This window comes from Xyrauchen texanus, chromosome 38 (genome assembly GCF_025860055.1).
Source record: "Xyrauchen texanus isolate HMW12.3.18 chromosome 38, RBS_HiC_50CHRs, whole genome shotgun sequence".
NCBI lineage: Eukaryota > Metazoa > Chordata > Actinopteri > Cypriniformes > Catostomidae > Xyrauchen > Xyrauchen texanus.
Genome location: NC_068313.1, coordinates 34780911 through 34795706, shown reverse-complemented (window position 1 = coordinate 34795706; position 14796 = coordinate 34780911). Strand labels below are relative to the sequence as shown.

The following is a 14796-nucleotide window of genomic DNA, read 5'->3' as shown; positions in this document are numbered from 1 at the left end:
TCAGCCAGCCATTATTCTCAAAACAAATGGCTTCGGGCTCTACTCCTGATAATATACTGAAAGGTAGATCGTTGAAATTAAACACTGTCCCTTTAAGAGAAACGTACACTCCAGTTCCGTCTATTTTTCCTTTACTTTACACTAAGTGCGCCTGGAGGGAGGTAGTTGAGTGCTGCTATTGCTCATTAAATATTTATGTCATTTATGTTTTTATTGCAATAATAAATGTGTTTTTTAAAGTTTGCATGAAGTTTGTTGTTCGCACGTGGAGTGAAACTACACTAAGAAATCAATGTTTTCGATGGGCCACAACTACTTATTATTTTATGCTTGTGTGTTACTAATGGTGTCTTGTAGTGACCGTATTGCTCAGTTCTGTTATGGTGATTGGGGCTTCACCACTTATGTTGTTTAATGCAGCTCTTCTTTTGTTCTATTAATTCCTTACAGGTTCATACAGTTGTTATGCTGATTGTATTAAATGTTAGAATATCATCATACCAAAATAATGTAGGCTTAGTAATGCAATTCTGACTTAATTTACTCCCTTTCACGCAGCATTGCAAATCGACCCGTTTAAACCCTTTCGCGAGAAAACTGAAAGAAAAAATAAATGATATTTGTTAGTAGTCGGCGCATGTGCACGTGCATCAGAAGGTCTCTGGCAGTGTTGTTTTGCTCAGCTGTGATGGGCGCGTTCGAAACCTTCTTTTGTTCCGGACCAGCAGCATATCAAACTTGCCACGTCACGTGATTATAGCAATCGAAGCTTCGTGACGTCACACTGTTTCGAGACTTTGCCGGGTTGACGCTAGGGGGCGCGTGATCCTACTGTGACCCCTCAGTCGGTGTCAAACGTGACGATTTGCTTATTGTAAATCAGTGATTTTAAAATGTTGAGCACTTTGAGTTCTAGGTAGGCACTGAAAAGGACTGGAAACTGAAAATTATTATCTCAAATTAGACTTTGTTTGGGATAATAAAACGCGTTCTTAATGTTATTATTTGGGGTACTCCAAAACCACTTTTTCTGTAACTACTCCATTTCATTATAAAACAGAGTAGACAGAGACGAATTACATAAAACGTGTAGTCTATTAAGAAAACGTTGATTGTTAAGTACTCTACTGCAGGGACTGATTATGACTTGCAAAGCCTGGGGCCAATTATCTCCAAGGGCCCCCCCTCCACCCAAAAGTTGTTCATGCCCAAAAGTTGTTGATTGGGGGTGGTGGTGGGTTAATTTTTCATGTCCAAAAGTTGTTTTGGGGGGGGGTCACCAAACTAGATCACGCAGCCTTAAAGCCCAGGGCACCCCCGTGCAGTCAAGGGCCCCCTGGTAGTCAAGGGGCACTGGCCCCATTGGCCCCCGGTCGTTAATCCGTCCCTGCTCTACTGGATAATGCAGCAACAAAGAAGACGCAAGAACATGTTCTCAGCTTGTGCTGTCTGCTGTCGGAAAGTGTAGTTTGTTGTCTGTACAGCTGGAGTTTCGCTCACTGCTCCCTACTGAAAACAGGTGGTACTTCAAGCTTGAATTGCTCCCATGGTAGTTATATAGCTTATTAAGGTCCGGGGCATGATTAATTGCATTCATTTTTTTTTTAACGCATTATTTTTTTATATATATGTAATCGCACTGAATTAAGGTGTTAAATCAACGGCTCTAATAGAAATGTAAAAAAAAGATTTGATTATACACCAAAAACCAATTATTGGTTTAGTAAAACGTTAGAGATAGCAGTTCATGCTTTCATCACTTCTCGTCTGGATTACTGCAATTCTCTCTATTGTGGAATTCCCAAATCTCTTAAGCTGCGTACACACTGCCAGCGACTCCATCCCATTCATTTTCATTGAGAGCACAGCGACTTCCGGCGACACGAGCTGTCGCGACCGTTGGCGACTAGATGTGGGCGTGTCCAGCGACGCGAAATGAAGAGCGACTTACGGAAGCGACAGCCAATAGGAGAGAAGACGGGAGAGCTCACATGATAATTCTCTTTCTCTCTCTCTCTCTCTCTCTCTCTCTCTCCAGCTCCTGCAATAACGGAAAGATGGATGAAAGGCTAATTCTTGCTGTTAGCAATTTTCCAGTGCTCTATGATATGGATATGGTATATCCAGCCGCAGCTCTTGCACCAGCCGGTGGTACTGGCCGTGCTGACTCCGAGATTGAATGGTTTTGTGGACCCAGACAGACCGGCGTTTGCGTTTTCGCCGCAGATAAACAGCCGCTATGGCAAAGAGCACGCCTTGTTTCTCATTCATCTTTGATATAAAGCATTTTATGTACTGATACCATTTATATTTAGTCTTTTCCCTCCAAAATGTTGCTTTTAGCGCCAAGAAAAGCGATTTGCTGTCAACAGCAATGGAATGACATCCGTGAATGTCATTTCTAAACGTTACTAGGCAACCAGTAGTGGGAACGCCCACTAGCGACTTCACCGCCAGCCACTGGCGACCTGCAGCGACAAAGTCACTGGCAGTGTGTACGCATCTTTATTGTTCATCTCCAATTAGTTCAAAATGCAGCAGCAAAATTTCTAAAAGGAGGTCGGAAGTACGATCATGTTACCCCCATTTTAAAATCACTTCACTGGCTGCCGGTTCAAGCTAGAATTGATTTTAAAATTGTATTGTTTGTTTATAAACTATTACACAACCAAGCTCCCAGTTACTTATCAGACTTACTACATCCTTACAATCCACCTAGAAGTCTAAGATGCGGTGATCAATATCCCTTCGATGTCCCACGCGAGGAGGGAGAGCCTTTTCGGTTGTGGGTCCTATATTATGGAATAGTTTGCTTGTGTCAGAAGGTGTCAGATTGTCACCTTCATTATCTGTTTTTAAACAGATAATTATATAAAAGACCAGACAATTTACATATATTCTGTAAGGATTCAGATACATGTTTCAAGGATATTGTAGATTGATTTTTATCTACAATATATGGCAATTAATAGTTTCCAAATCAGTGTGTCATTGTAGCCACTTTTAGCATATATTATATATAATATTTATATACAATTTTTGTATTTGAGATTTACTTTTAGATGTAATATATTAACTAGGGCTGTCTAATTAACTAATGCGTTCATTCAGTGCGATTAATTTGACAAAAAATTATACGTAAAAAAAATAACGCAATTAATCGCACCATAATAAGGAAGATTCCTGAGAAATGCACGCTTGTAGTACCACCTGTTTACTCCAGGGGGCAGTAAGTGAAATTTCAGCTGTATGAGCAACACACAGTTTATACAGTGAAGAAAACACTTCAGTAGGCAGAACAACGCAAACGTATAAATATTAATCGATTGACAGCCGTAATTTAAATGTATATTTAGGATTTATATTGAACATTAAGATTTATCATTTATATAAAATATATTGGTATAAATGCTTAAAAATTGTAGATGTTTTGAAAAAAAAAAAAAAATTTATTTACATTTTTTTTTTTTTTTTGGCTAAAACCGACCAAACTTGACCATTTTTTGACATGTGTTTTATTTACAAACGGCACCACATAGGTGTGGAACAAAACTGTATATATAAAATTGAGAATATCAAAATTGCTTAATTTCAGACATGTATTTTGTTTTTATTTTGGCAGATCTGGTCTTCTGAAGATCCGTATTGTGATCACAAATGACACCTCCATTGAAGCCACTCCCACAAGAATTCCCCAATAAATACTGTGAATATTCCCACCATCCTACAAGAGAAGAAGTGCTTCAGACCAGCTGGAAGAACTCCAGATGCAACAGCTGAAATCTGTGTGATGTAATATGGAAACATTTGAGTTTTTTAAAGAGGAAAGTGAGGACATTAGTGATCCAGAATCGTGCAGAATGAACCATGAAGATACAGAGGAACAAAGAGGTTGGTGTCCATTCTTGATTCTTCATTATTGACTGCTGAGGAACATTCATGTAACAAAGCTTAATAGCAGAATATTCAAATGTAATTCTCTGCTAATAAACAAGGAGTCAGTTTTGTTTTCACATTTGTGCCTCAATTGATTGTTGATGAATAAATGTGTTCTTTTCAGACGTGATGGAACGGCAAGAGGGCCTTGAAGACCTCAATGAAATGGAGGAGAAACATCATTACATCATAACAGGAGACAGCGATGGTTGCTCAGAGACTTTGCATTTCTCACATGAAACAGAAGCGGAAAACTCTTTGATCTGCGTTCAGTGTGGAGAGACTTTTGCATGTCAAGACAACCTTGAGATGCATTTAACAATTCACATTAGAGAGAGGCCTCACGCGTGCCTTCACTGTGAAAAGAGTTACACGTGTAAAGCACATCTCAATAGACACATGACCATTCACACCGGGAAGACACCTTACACATGTCCTCTGTGTGGAAAGAGCATCACACAAAAAGAAAACCTGAAGATTCACATGAGAGTTCACACCGGAGAGAATCCTTATATGTGTCTTCAGTGTGGGAAGAGTTTTGCACGTAAAGAAGGCCTTAAGATTCACACGAGAACTCACACAGAAATCACAGAGAAGGGTTTCATCTGCCCCGAGTGTGGAAAGTGCATCTCAAAAAAAGAAAACCTGAAGATTCACATGAGAATTCACACCGGAGAGAAGCCTTACACGTGCCCTCAGTGCGGACAGGGGTATGTGTGTCAAAAAAATCTTAGGAAGCACATGAAAATTCACAGCGGAGAGAAGCCATACGCATGTCAACTTTGTGAAAAAAGTTTCTCCGAAAAAACGAATCTCAAATATCACATGCGCAGTCACTCTGGTGAAAAGCCATTTGAGTGCGATCGGTGCCGTAAACGATTTACAACAAAATCACGTCTGACGACACACCTGCAGGTTCATACAAACGAGAAGCCGCACCGGTGTTCTGATTGTGGAAAGTTTTTTTCGCGACTGGACAATTTGAAGGATCACCAGAAAAGACATGCTGGTGTAAAAGATCACGTGTGCTCTGAGTGTGGGAAGGCCTTTACTTCAGCCAGCCAACTGAATAAGCACCGGAGAATTCATACGGGAGAGAAACCTTACAAGTGCTCACATTGTGACAAGTGCTTCAGTTGGCCTGAAAACATGAAAATACATCAGAGAGTGCATAATCGAGAGAAACAATTACAGCATTCGGTTTCATCAGAATAATCCAAAAGAGTCTTTGCAGTTGAATTTTGTCAACATTTTGTTATTTTTTAGCTACAAGTTGGACTGTAAAACTTAACATGTGAAACTAAAGTTCAATAAACTTGTGTTTTGTAGTTTAGCTGACCATAACTTTTGAGTATTCCTTATGTATGAACTAATAAACTGTCTTTGCCGGTCAAAAATATGGTGGCTTTTTTTGGGGTCTGTATGACAATGTGAAATTAAAGTTTTTCCTTCACTCAAAAACGGTTGGTGAACATTACGATCAAGGAACATGTTCCAAATCATTATAAAACTGGACAAAACTGTTATCATTGTGCTTATTTACCTTATTAAAATACAAAACGCAATTTTCCCGGCGTGTATAACTAATGCGCATGCGCGTTCTACAGTCGTTTGTCTTAAAGGTGATTGGCTCTTTTAACTGTAAGGCGGGACTTCCTGTCTACATCCGTTGAGCGCTGGGCGTTCCAATTTCTCCCAATCATTTAAATAGCCTCTGCTAAATAGTCTCTTGTGCAATTCATGTTAGAGGACAACATTTTCAAATAACTTAAATGAACGCCTTATACTCAAATCAAAAACTGCCATTATAAAAACCCATAGGAAAATCCTGAGGGAATCCATGGTCTGAAAAAAAAGTAATTCTCTTACGGCTTTACAGGCAGCTCACTTTCCCTTTAAGAGATGACGTACATTCCGTTTCCTCTTCTCGCTCCTATTCAGTACACTCAGTTCGTTGGCTGAAGAGTGGTAAGTGTTCCTGCAGCTAAAACAAATCATATCATATCATTTAATTTTATTGCAATAAGTTGGTGTGTTTTGTAGAGTTTGCGCAAAGCTTGTTCGTGTGGCTGATTAATTTGATTTGGCATGCACGTGAAGGGACGCCAAGAAATCAGTGTTTTCAGTGATTCGAAACGCTTCAGTATCGATAAACAACGTGTTTTACAGCTAGTATTGTTATTTTATGCTTGAGTTTAGAATACAGAAACGCTTAGTATTTATGTTGAGAGATGTGACGTTTTAATATGAAAATTGCCCATCATTTGTCGGTGATTTTGAACGAGTTTAAATTAACCAGCTACAGATTAGATAGTTTTGACAAGATATTCAAAACAAGTTAAGCTCACATTATCATTTGTGGCATAATGTTGATTAACACAAAGAATAATTACTTGGACTTGTCCCTCCTTTTATAAATAGATATCAAGTGATTATATTTGCTTGTTAATATCAATGAAATGGGCTTAATGTGACAATTTACAGAACATCTTGGTCATCACCATAATTCATTAGCCGACAACAGGGAACTATTGAAATAAAGACCAAAACAGTTTTATGTGTGAATGAAACATAACAGTTAATAGTTGGTTATGTAGGAATTAGGGCTGTCAATTGTTTAAAAGTTTTTAATCAAATGATTGCATGGTGTCCCGATTAATACAAATATTTGCTAATTAATGATGAAATAATTATACAGTTATCTTTAAAAATTATATAAAATATTCAGATAATGAAAAGGCATTACATTCATCAATGCGTTTCAATTTGCACTCCAAGTGTTTTGAATGCAAGAACGTAACGTATGTTTGTGTTGTGCTGCCTGCTGAAGGGTTGTTTTCTTCACTGTATAAACTGCGCATTGCTATACAGCTGAAGTTTCACTTACTGCCCTCTGGAGTAAACAGGTGGTACTACAAGCTTGCATTTCTCAGGAATCTTCCTTATTACGGTCCGGGGGCAATGCAATTAATTGCACTTAATTAACTTGTTAAATTGGCTGCTTCCCTATGATGAGCGACGCATTGTTATACATTGAGCGAACCAAATTGCCCTCTGTCCTGTTTGCGGATGCGTGGTGAGCCATAATGGGTGTTTCAGAATGGGTGCATAAAACGATCCAATTTGCACGCTGGCAACCCCGTTTCAACGGCTTTCTGTCTTCCATGGTTTCGTCCAAAGACGCGCTAGTGTTACGAGCCAAAATACACAATTTCCTTGTGAAAGTGTGATCGAGGTTGTGACAAATTGTCAAGCCCAAAAAGGGTTTAACAGGTGTTATTTTCTTGTCCCATAGAAAGACGGTGGGCTTCGGCCGGTCCTGGATCTGAGACATTTGAATCGTGCACTCACAAAGTGCCCGTTCAAAATTATTACGCCGAAACTCATCTTATCAATTTATGTCACAAGATCTGAAGGATGCGTACTTTCATATCCAAATTGTATGACATAACAGGATGTTTTAGAGATTTGCATTTGAGGGAACAGCGTATCACTTCAAAGTCCTGCCCTTCGGACTGTCTCTGCTCTTCGCACAGAGTGCATCAATGCGTTTCTCGTCCCTCTGAAACTGAGTGGTGTGTACATCTTGAACTACCTCGACGATTGGCTGTTACTGGCACAATCAGAAGCTCTGTTATGCCAGCACAGAGACCTACTGCTTCAACATCTAAACAGTTTGGGCCTCGACGTGAACTGGGCGAAGAGCAAACCCTACCCCCAGCCAACAAATCTCCTTTTTGGGAGTCCGCCTTGACTCCACAAGTGGACGTGTTCAGGCCATTCTACAGTGTGTCTCATTTCAAACTGGGGAGAACACTTCCACTGATGCGGTTTCAAAAAGCATCGGAGTTTAAGGTGGTGGCGGTATCCGCCATCATTCCATTAGGTCTCTTAAACATGAGACCTCTTCAGTGCTGGCTCAAGCGCCTTGTGCCACAACATGCTTGGCACAATGGGTGCATTTGCATCACTATATCCCACCGCCACTTTAGCACCTTTTAGCGTTTTACCAGCGAGGAGTTACGCTGGGGCAGATTGTCTGGTGGAAAGTGGAGACTACGGATGCGTCCAACACAGGTTAGGGGGCGGTGTAGTAGTAGTAGTCCTTTATTGTCTCACAGTCACAAGTACCAGTGAAATTGGCCATCGACCTGTGTTTTTTTTTTTTTTGTCTACAAATGCAAATATGACAATGGCAAAATTAACCTTTGGTCCATCAAAGAGCACAACATTCTGCTATCTTTCATTGGTTTTTGATCATTGTAATATGTTCATTTCAGATCTGACCGAAGTGAAAGAGGGACGTCAAGACCTGAATTAAGCGGAGGAGAAACATCATAACGTCATATGAGAAGAGAAACGTTTTAGCAGCTCACAGATGGAAAATAATTTCTCACAGAACAGAACTCCAACAACAAGAGCTAAAAAAACATTCACCTGCCCTCAGTGTGGAAAAAGTGTCACTCATAAAGGAACCTTTGTAAAACACCTAAGGGTTCATACTGGAGAGAAGCCTTACACGTGCAATCAGTGTGGTAAAAGTTTCCCGCATATTGGAGACCTTAATAGACATCTAAGAGCACATACTGGAGAGAGGCCTTATACATGCCATCAGTGTGGAAAGAGTTTCATGCGTAAAGACACCCTTAATGTACACTTGAGAAGACATTCTTGAGAGGAGCGTTTCACATGCCCTCAGTGTGGAAAGACATTCTCGCGTTCACACAGACTCACTTTCTGTGAGTGTGGGATGGCCTATATTAAGGTCTCTCACTTGAAATATCCTACATACTGGAGTACATCAAAGTAGGTGTAGCTCCAGATCGAGGACCAATGGCAGTAAGGTGTTTAGCAGCCGATATGAAGTTTTCCTTAAAGTTTGTGCTGGCTAGCTGTTATGAATCATTCAACTCAAAAACACCTTAGTTTTGCTAGATTTAGTTCGAAATGGAAAAACCCCATCATTCTTCGATTTCGTATGAAGTATGGCAGCATGTAAATGTAACGTAATAACCCCCCAAGAAATATCTGATGCCCCCACCTGGATTGATGGCAAAACAGTCATTGCCCCACCTAAGATCATATCCTAGTACCTGCCCTATGTGGTGAAGTTTGTCAATTTAGGGGAAAGTCAAAGTATCGGCTCAGAAAAAGTTTTGTAGTCAATTTTTTGAGTAGACTAATTGATTAGACTAAACTAGGTTTTTCTTTTTTTTTTCTAAAAAAAAACTTGTGCCAGCATAAAACTCCCAAAAGTATTCTCAGTGTTTTTTTTAGAGCATTGCTGAATGTGATTTTATGTGGTTGTCCTTAGTGGTTCCTTATTAAAACATGTCAAAAGAGCCCACCCGTTTAGCGTTCTGAAGCGTTCACGTGACTGGGCCGTTGGAATAGCCACACCCCTTCATTCCAAATCCTCGCCCTCCAAAGACATTTTTAGACCCAAACCAAGCAGAAAAGCATCATTGTTTGTTCCTTTGGCACAATAGCGCTCTCAACTGACAAACATTATGAATCACAGCTTCAAATGCAACACTAAGAGAACGAGCGAAATGATTGACAGGTGAAAAGCTGGGGAAGCTTGTGGACTGGGGAAAAAACTAAATTAAGAGCTTGTGAATGACCCAGCGAAGTCGGAAGTTCAAGTGGGAAACTCGGAATTGTAGATGATACCCAAGATGCCGAGATGGGAAGAGTCCTAAACTTTCAACATGGCGTAGGAGAGTACAGTTTCTGTAGTGAATGACCGGTTTTGTTCACAGTTAATTGTTAGCGCTTGCTGTCTTAGTCATATTCATTTATGTATATCGGCAACTATTTGATGCATGTTGTACATTTTTGCACCATGTAAATGGCTTGTATTTGACAAATTCCATTTATCATCAGCAAACTAAATGAGTGATATATATATATTGTCAAAATAAAAGTTCCTCAGAAATATGACTGACTGAACCTGGCGTCGTCCATGTTTCCTGTTCTTTCCGACAGCAAGCACGGGAGCACAACATGCTCGTAATTAGCAAATGTCTGCGGACAAATTTTTGTTTGCCGTTTACAAAGTCTACAGCTGTCACTGAGTCTGGTAAGATATCTCGGGACACTTATTCCATTAATATCTTTAAGTGTGTAGGAACATTTCCTGCATACATTTCCATGAAAAAAAAAGTCGCTTGCATCACCTTTAAGTCTAAAATATATTTGGGATCCTAGATTCTTCATTGTAAGTCTATGGGATTTTTCCCACCCATTTTTCATCATGTTTTACACATTGGAAAGATTACCCTGATAGCATCCATACATCACCCAGACGTCTGTTTGATTTGTGTTTACATCGGGAAGATATATTTTTACATTATTTGCGCATTGCAATATGTCTATTGGATATGTCAATAGTCTCGCATGTCAAGAAGACATTCAGCAGATGTCTTTGAGAGGTTTATCTGATCTTTTAAAGATTATCAGATGTTAATAAGATTGTGATACTTTTCAGATGAAAAGATCTAAACAGACATCCCAGAGCCAGCTAATAAAAGTGTACCCCCTCATCTCTGATTGGCTAATATTCTGGCACATTGTAACCCTGTTGAGCAAGCAAACAGTCAAAGCAACGAGTGCCAGCAGATTGGGTATTAGGAGAGAGGGATTGAGTTCATGCAATGGAGTTACATTTCTTAATTCTGTGAAAATTCACATACAAATAAACTTTTTCGGGCGCAAAATTCATTTTCGTTGGCTCAAAATGAATTAATCTTTGCAAAAAGACACATTGATTGAGTTCACATGTGCAAAATACCTTTTTGTGCACTCATATCTTGTGCACAGAATTTTGGCACAAATATAACTCCATAGGATGTCTTCAGAGGTGACGCATGAGTATGCTGAATAAACTGCTTTTGTGAGAAATCGGCTCATCGATTAATGAACAGACTGCCTGTCTGATAATCTTAAACATGTCATTTTGGAGTTAACTCTGTGTAATGTTTACTATTAAATTGCTTTTTTTATCCTTGTGTTTTGGACAATTAACACATTTTGTGTTTCCGGTCAAAAATGACCGGCCCTTTTTTTTTTGAACATTTGAACTTTTTTAGTCATTATTTTGTTTCAATATTTTAAAATATATATTTTTATTGATAGAAAGATTAACTGAAGTTGAACTGAGTTTATACCAGGCCTGTGGGGGGCATTCTCTGCAGATTAAAAAAATTATAATTACATAAGCAAGTGGTTATTCATTTGTTGATTTGAACAAAATATGTAATTTTAAAGCCTAGAATCTGGACTTTACAATGCATATAGCTGATCCTACCAATTCTTAAAGCGTTTTAATTTGCTGACACATTAGAACGGTTTCATTCTTATCAATTGCAAATATATTCAGAGTTGTGAAACCATAAAGTTGAGAGAGCCATGTGCCATACGCTGTGGGTAAGTTTTATTCACAAATGTGTATATATCTTTCACTGCAAAGGTGGCACAGAAGCTGCAACTGAAGTGGCATTTAGGTGTACATAGACTGTTTAATGCTGCTCAGAGGTGGCATAAATATATTTACACTGCAATTTCAGTTGAATAAATAATGTTGTGAGATCTCATTATTGGCTAATCAAGGACTGCATATATACCCCGCTTTACACACACACACACACACTTTGTCTGTTCTCATTGATAGGATCTCTGAGACTCCAGAACTTTCTACTATGTCAAAAATACCTGTGTCTTTATTATTGCCTGCAAGTAATGTTCATAACTCATAATGTTGTGAGTTATCTGTTCCTCGTTTCTGGATATTACTCACCTGCTTTTTGCCACTCTGCTCACCTGGATTTACTCACAGTGTCTCTCCGTGACACCTTTTAAATGCTCAGTCTTTTATTTTCACATTCTGAACTCGACAGTTCATCATTCAAAAATGTGTCTGCGGGCCACGGTCATTGACACTTTCTGCCTGTCATTTATTTAGCACATTCTTATATTATTAGAGGTACAGCAAATTGAGGCTTTTTGCCATTTTTATGCCATGTTGTTCATAACAGTTGTCAGTTGACGGCGCTGTTTTGCTGCTGTTGTTTTTGACAACTGTTTCTGCTATCAAGAAAGCTTGTATGGGATTCTTTGGAGTGCCGGTCTTTGAAAGAGGGGGCGTGGCTATTTCAACGGCTCAGTCTCGTGGAAGTAGAATGGCTGAAATTGCTTAGTAAGTAAAATAAACAATTAGTTAAAAAAAAAAAAAAAAGTCGTCCAGGAACACAACATAACGGTTAAAAGAAGTTAGTTACATCCTGATTTCCTGAAGGTGACAATTATTATTGTATTTAGTATTTTTTTTATTTGTATTTCTTTTTATAGTGTTCGTTTATTGTGTTTAATTTCTGTGGCTTTTGATGTTTGTGAAATTAGTTTTTTTTTTTTTTTTTGTAGACTATCTCAGTTTACTGTATCTTGTTTAAAAATATATTTTATTGCCTTGCTCTGTTTTTTTTTTGTGTGTGTGTGTGTGTGTGTGTGTGATTTATGTTTATGTATGTCTTTTGTTCATTAAAAAGTCAAGAAGGATTTTGCGACAGGTAGGTGTCGGTTTACGGCTCTCCCCAAATGGCAGTTCGTTGAGGTCAGGGCCATTATGTGATCACATTTGACCGTTTTGCTCTCACTATTGTAAAGCCGTGGAGGTTTATATCTCCGTAAAAACTAAACTCTGATACAAAGGACATAAATATAATGAGAGTGACAGAATTAGCCGTTGGTATATCAAAAACCACAAAGACGTAACCTGAAATTGTTTTTATGTAAGGGCTTACTTTTCACATTTATTTTTCAATATGTAATGCGTTCATTTAAGAGCTGATGGAAGTGAAAGAGGGACGTCAAGACTTAAATTACGTGGAGGAAAACATCATAACGTCATAACAGAAGAAAACTTCTCCCAGATGGAATATAATTTCTCAAACAAAACGGAGCTCAAAGAGTAAATGCTAACAAGTCTTTCACCTGCCCTCATTGTGGAAAAAGTTTAATGCAAAAAGGAGGCTTTGAAAAGACATCTAAGAATTTGTACTGGAGAGAAGCCTCACACATGTCCAATGTGGACAGACATTTGCACGCAAAGACAGCCTAAGTATACGCATAAGAATGCACACTGGAGAGGGGCCTCTCACATGCCACCAGTGTGTAAAGAGATTTGCACGTTCATACAGTCTCACTTTCCATCTGTGACAAGCCATTCAGCTGTGATCATTTACCCGATCAAATTCTTTACTCACTCATGTGAAAAATAGTTGTCCAATGATGACAGTGTGACCACGGTTCATTAAGTCTAACAAGTAAAATGTGTGAGATTCTGATTAAGTCATAACCATCTAGTGCATGGATTTTCAAAGTGGAAAAGGAAAAGTTTGACAGAATAGTGAAGAAGTGTGTGATATTGGGACGCACCTACAGTATTAGCTCTAATAATGTTGTACATTTAAGTTTTGTATAGTGATGCTTTTCCTCTAAGTTGGGGATTAGACAAATTGAGTGGAGTAAATTAACCAAGTTTTGTACATTTTCTTTTGAAAAATAACTTTTACGTTTTCAGAGTTGGTTTTTTAGCCTGTTGCTGCATGATTATGATGGTGTTCTGGGGGGGTTACTCTCAGTAAATCAAAAGAGCCCATCCTTAAAGGAATAGTTCACCCAAAAATAATTATCTCGTCATTTATGCCATCTCAAATTCGTTTGACTTTCTATTTTTCTGCGGAACACAAACTAGGATTTATTTTCTGATTGGTATTTGATGTGTTTGTCAGTACAATGCAAGTCAATGGGGTCCAAAACTTTCTTGACATCTGTAGTCTTGCTGGCACCATGGCTGGACTGGGAAGACAAATCAGCCTGGGATATTACATACAGTGCATCTGGAAAGTATTCACAGCGCTTTGTTTGAAAGCTTTGCAAATGTATTAAAAATAAAAAATAAATCACATGTATTCACAGCCTTTGCTCAATACTTTGTTGATGCAATTTTGGCACCAATTACAGCCTCAAGTCTTTTTGAGTATGATGCTACAAGCTTGCAACACCTATTTTTGGGCAGTTTCTCCCATTCTTCTTTGCAGGACCTCTCAAGCTCCATCAGGTTGGATGGGGAGTGTCGGTGCACAGCCATTTTCAGATCTCTCCAGAGATGTTCATTCAGGTTCAAGTCTGGGTTCTGGCTGGGCCACTCAAGGACTTTCACAGAGTTGTCCCGTAGCCACTCCTTTGTTATCTTGGTTGTGTGCTTAGTGTCATGCCCTGTTGGAAGAGGAACCTTCGCCCCAGTCTGAGGTCCAGAGCGCTCTGGAGCAGGTTTTCATTAAGGATGTCACTGAACATTGCTGCATTCATCTTTCCCTTGATCCTGACTAGTCTCCCAGTTCCTGCCGCTGAAAAACATCCCCACAGCATGATGCTGCCACCACAATGCTTCACTGTATGGATGGTATTGGCCAGGTGATGAGCGGTGCCTGGTTTCCTCCAGACATGACGCTTGCCATTCAGGCCAAAAAGTTCAATCTTTGTTTTTTATTTTTTATAAATTTGCAAAGATTTCAAACAAACTTCTGTCACGTTGTCATTATGGTGTATTGTTTGTAGAATTTTGAGGAAAATAATGAATGTAATCAATTCTGGAATAAGGCTGTAACATAAAATGTGGAAAAAGTGAAGCACTGTGAATACTTTCCAGATGCACTGTATTATGTAAATAAGTATATTATTAATTTACTACCTTTGCCTGATGCATTTTTCATCATGTAATCTATATAAAAAAAGTAACTGTAATCTCATTATGAATGTTTTAAAATGTTATTTAATCTAATTACAAGTACTTGAGTT

General features: G+C 38.8%; 1 protein-coding gene across 1 annotated transcript; it reads left to right on the top strand.

Annotated features, from left to right (window-relative positions):
- Positions 1–3797: 3797 nt before the first annotated feature.
- LOC127631714 (zinc finger protein 239-like) lies at positions 3798–5151 on the top strand. The gene is made up of 2 exons (XM_052109966.1): positions 3798–3891; positions 4061–5151. The coding sequence occupies exons 1-2, from the start codon at positions 3798–3800 to the stop codon at positions 5149–5151; spliced, it is 1185 nt and encodes a 394-aa protein (XP_051965926.1).
- The last annotated feature ends 9645 nt before the right edge of the window (positions 5152–14796 follow it).